This window comes from Jatropha curcas, chromosome 4 (genome assembly GCF_041381405.1).
Source record: "Jatropha curcas cultivar XTBG-Jc1 chromosome 4, XTBG_Jcur_1.0, whole genome shotgun sequence".
NCBI lineage: Eukaryota > Viridiplantae > Streptophyta > Magnoliopsida > Malpighiales > Euphorbiaceae > Jatropha > Jatropha curcas.
In genome coordinates this window covers 10,417,795-10,422,873 of record NC_143154.1, presented here as the reverse complement: position 1 = coordinate 10,422,873, position 5,079 = coordinate 10,417,795, and the positions used below count along the sequence as shown (strand labels likewise).

The 5,079-nt window shown below is 44.3% G+C and overlaps 1 protein-coding gene across 1 annotated transcript; it reads right to left on the bottom strand.

Moving 5' to 3' along the window:
* Positions 1-250: 250 nt before the first annotated feature.
* LOC149496838 (protein MAINTENANCE OF MERISTEMS-like) lies at positions 251-2,546 on the bottom strand. Its single transcript, XM_089720630.1, has 2 exons — positions 2,059-2,546; positions 251-1,762 (listed from the first exon to the last, which is right to left on the bottom strand). Exons 1-2 carry the CDS (start codon positions 2,173-2,175, stop codon positions 1,070-1,072), a joined length of 810 nt encoding a protein of 269 aa, XP_089576756.1. The 5' UTR covers positions 2,176-2,546; the 3' UTR covers positions 251-1,069.
* Positions 2,547-5,079: the final 2,533 nt, after the last annotated feature.

Here is a 5,079-nt window from a genome sequence, read left to right as displayed (position 1 = left end):
CAGGAACCTGAAAGTTATACAGAGAAAGACACGAGTCAATATCAAAGCTCTTACAAATCCTTTTTGTGAGAGATGTATCAGGTTTTACCTCAGTAATGTCCTCGGAAGGAAGAGCCAGGCGATCCACACCCTCCAGGGAGACTTCTCGAGTAGCTGGAGGGCCGTCGGGTACAAAGTGGGAAATACTGTAGGGTAGGCGGAGATTAACCAGATCCGGATGAAGCGGCCTGGTAGCCTCCAGAATGGCCCGAGGAGCCCTAGAAGGGCCTGCCGGTCGGCTAGGCCCGGCCTGCGAAGAACCCCCAACCGGAGTAGAAGAAGTAGGATCAGTCACAGGCCTCCTCCTTGGAGTCCTAGTTGAAGGACCCGAAGCTCGGGAAGAACGAGTGCCGAACGGCTGAGAAGGAGCCGGTCCTTGGAAATCATCAAGACGAGATCCAATGGGCTGCATTAAAGTAATGCGGCAGAATTCATCATAATCTCCCTCCATAACGAATTCCAAGTATGGAATGCCCTCGGTATGAGTAGCAGTGAGCACCATCTGTTTGCCCGCTCGCATGTCAGTGGGAGGGGGATAAGGGACAGAACGGCAGCCTCTTATTTGGATGTCCACTCTTTCGCCCAAGTAATATCGGCGTAAGAATGGATGCGACAGAACCACCCTCCGCTGAGTCAAAGTGTCTGACCGCTGGAAGCCAGAATCAGCCTGAATCCAGCTCTGTAGACGGGCAGTCATTGGCCCCACTTCAGCCTACAAGATTTTTATGTTAATAAATCATTTTTATTTAACATATCTAAAATCATTAAAGCACATACCAGTTCCAAAGAGCATGTATCAAAGAAGGCTCTCAGTTCCTTCAGCGATTTCTTGCGCCGAACAGCGTGAAGACGTGATTTGTACCATCTCCAAGCCAAAGGTGCCAGCCCCAATTCAAGGTCAGGCTGAAGCAGCTCGGGGCGAGTGTAAGGAAAGTATTCGAATGCCCAAGTCTGTGTAAAAGAAGAAAGAAAAAAAAAGAAGAGTCAGTGAAAAAAGAAAAATCCAGATGTAGGAAAAGGAGAATGTTCCTTACATTACCTCCCAGAAGTAGTAAGTTCCGCTGAGTTTGCAGTGACCTCGACTCAGAGCACACATATCATCATACGTGCGGCTCAGAATAGCACCAGCCCAGTCATACTCCTTTAAATGGGCCAGATTCTCCAAACTCTTCAAGATAGAGGGGTTAAATCTCTCTTTTCTGTTGGACCAGAAGGTCGAAGCAAATAATAGCAGCAAGGTAAATCTGGCTACCTGAGTAGCCGTCAACTCTCCCCGCCCAAATCTAGCATAGATGTCAGGGGCCTGGAGGGATAACCAGCGCCTAGAAATGCTCAACGCGGGAGAAACCGTGCCAGGCTCGACAATCCGGGGCAGGTCCAGCCCAATCAACTCCAACATTCGGTCAGAGGAGATCTCAGACCTCCAATCATCATACAGCTCAATCGGTCGAACTCCGAAAGGGATCCCGGAAATCACAGAAAAATCCGTAGGAGTCATTGTCAGCTCGCCCCAAGAAAAGTGGAAGGTGTTGGTAGTGTCCCACCACCTCTCGGCCAAAGCACCCAATAATTCCTTGTGATTGTTCCGAGCCATGTCAAGGTGTCTTAGATAACCCAGATAAGACGGGCGGATAATTGCACCCACCGGGTGGCTGTAATCAAGAATTTCGGGCGGAATTCCAGCTATTGAACTCTCGCCGACATCCAACTTAATACGGCAATCCTAAAAGGTAAAATGACCTAAGAGTTACTCCTCGGTTCCTTACTAAGGGTAATATCTTAGTGCTTTCCTAGCATGCATACTGATAAACATAATGAGCAAAAAATTACAATTTTGGCCTAAGGCCCAAAAAATCACAATTTGGCCTAAGGCCCAACAAAAAATTCACATTTGGCCTAAGGCCCAATAAAATTCACATTTGGCCTAAGGCCCAATAAAATTCATTGTTTGGCCTAAGGCCCAATAAAAATTCACATTTTGGCCCAAGGCCCAAATAAATAAATGAGAAATGAGCTTACCTGGGCAAAGATGCCGGTCACGGAGGCGTGGGTATCAGCTTCCACCGCCAGATTGGCATCATCAAGGGAGATCCCCAGAGACTCCAGAAGGTCTTCATCACTGCTATAGCCTGCCATGGTGAGAAAGTTGAGAGAATTGGAGAAGCTCTTTGTTTTTTTTGAAAGTTTGGAATGAATGAAAAATGAATTCTTAAGCTATTTATAAGGAAAAGGCTAAAAGGCAGGTCTTCCGGACGCGTCTGATTTTCGCCTCTAAAATTTGGTCTTCAAACAACCACCGACGCCCATAAATCATTTTTATGGTTGCCGGTGGGGGGCAACTGTGAACACTCAAATTTTGAGGCTCAAAAGCCTGTTTTCTTCCGGACTGCGAACAGTCCGGCCGGACCGGAGGCCTTTCGGAAAGTTCATCGGAAATATGCCAATATGGTACTTGAAACGTCCGGAAAATTACGAGGATCTCGGAACTGGTCTCGGAATATTTTTTGGAGGTCCGGAACTCCCGGAAAAGCCCCCGGAATAAACCTGCCTGCCCCGGTGGCTCAGCCACCGGAGCCAGCCACCGAGCCGGCGGCCCATCCCGGCGGCTCAGCCGCCGGGAAGGCCGCCGACCCGGCGGCCCAGCCGCCGAAAGACCGGCGCTTGGCTGCGGGAAGGCCGCCGAGTCGGCGGCCCAGCCGCCGAGCCGGCGGCCCATCCCGGCGGCCCAGCCGCCGGGCAGGCCGCCGACGAACCGGCGGCCCGGCCGCCGGGAGGGCCGCCGATCCGGCGGCCCAGCCGGCGGCCCGGCCGCCGGGCGGGCCGCCGAGCCGGCGGTCCATCCGGCGACCCAGCCACCGGAAACAGTCCGTTTTGCGCCTATAAATACAGGCCTCGGGCCTCCTTTTTTCCTCACTCAGTCTGTGTTGACGGACGCTCCTTCTCCCTCTCGCTCCTTGCGAATTCTTTACTGCTTTTTTGCATTTTAATTTAGCTTGTATTGCTTTCTTTCTTTGTTAAGTGGTCATTAAAATTAAATTAATTAATTTCCCTTAACGAGGAGCTTAACCTGGAGTTAAGAAGTGGCCGTCGACTAAATCAGGTACGCAAAACTAAACTCTGTTTTTTTTTAATTTTAGCATTTCATGCATGCTTCTTTTCTACTCCTCTTAAATTCTATAACTGCATAAATGCATTCATACCATTAACTAGGCAAATAAATTGCCTCAATTAAATAAATTTAAGCTAAATGCCCGGTTAATTAATGATCGTGGTATTAAAGTTTAAATTCGACAATATTGGCTAAAAGCCTAGTTAATCAATAACTATGGTGAAATTGCCTTTATTTCGAACAAGTTTTGGCTTAAGTCTAATTAATCAATAATTGTGACTAAAAGGCCCTAATTAAACACTTTTTTTATTATGGCAATAAATTGCCTATATTTCAATTTAATTAATCACTTTAGGCAAACAAATTGCCTATAAGTGAAGATTAACCTTTTTAGCGACAAATCGCTTAAATTAAATTTCTTTGGCTAAAAGCCTTCAAACAATTTTTTTTTGGCAAATAAACTGCCTTAAATCAATCAACTTTGGCGACAATCACCCAATTAGCATCATTTGGCAAATTAATTGCCTAAACCAATATTTTGGCTTTAAAAGCCTTAAAACAATTCGTTTGGCACAAATGCCTTAAAAATCAATCTTTTGGCAAGAATAAGCCCAAATTAAATTCTTTTGGCTAAAAGCCTCAAAATCAACATTTTGGCACCAAGTGCCTAAATCCTTCAACCTTTTTGGCAAAATGCCTAAACAAAATGCACAAAGCATACACACACTTATGCATAAAGCATCCCATTCAAAGCCCTCTAAAAGAGGCCTATCGAACTACGTTGACTTTGATCTTCCATTCAAACGGAAGTACGTAGGCACGTTCGGGATCTAACCCCGGGCGGCAAGTCGAATCATATAACCTAGTTTCATCAGCATGACATAGTCTCGGGATCCACCTCGGGTTCGAAGACCATGCCTTAGACATTGGGCTAATTAATCTAGTAACTAGGTTAATTAAAATTGGAGTCACTTAGGGTTTTTCCTAGTTTACCCTAAAACAATTAAACAAGGTGGCGACTCATACATTCACGTGCATTTCTTCCTTTAGTCACATGCATTCACATGCCTATGGCATTTTGGGGAGGGGTCCACAAGGTCATACAGTGGCATAGGCGAATCCGGTTCGGGGCCTATAGCCTACAGTATTCATACAGTTTATCTTATCACTTTGGTTTCACTATAACCTTATGGAGCCATACAGATATCTTGACATAACATTGCATGAATCATACAGTATACTATACAGCAAGAAAGATCATCAAGTGAAACATGACAGTATCATGATATGTGTGCTTACATTCCATATGCGAGTAAATGTGTATTTATTTCCACATATGTATGTGCTTATATGTTCCTTCATTCATTATGATATTCACTGAGTTTAATCAAAGTTGCAGAGTTCATACAGCATAAAGAACATCAGGTAAGATCATGAAAGTATAATGTTATATATGCTCACAAGTTTATTTATTTAATTCTTAAGAAGCCATACAGTCATGAGTTGTTATTAATTATAATTTATATGATGCGACAAAAAGGGCATAAGTCATACAGCATAATGAATAGCAAGTAAGACAATGAACATATACTGTTATGTATTCTTACATATTTATTGATTTCATGCAGACAACACAATGAACAGCAGGTAAGACCATGATAGTATCATAATGTGTAATATACGGTTCATGTAAAGGAGTTATGAGAGAAGTAGATTAATTATGTTTATGAATTAGAAGTTTATTCGTTGCTACAAAGAGACATTCATGTTAAAATTTACTGATTCTATGAGTATCAATGCTTTATGAAATTGGTATTTGAAGTTAGTTGCCATCGCACTTTGTTTAGTATGTGAATTATGAGCACCACTGAGTTTTATACTCAACGCGTCGATTTTCATCACGCGCAGGTTGAAGATCGTGGTTACTACTT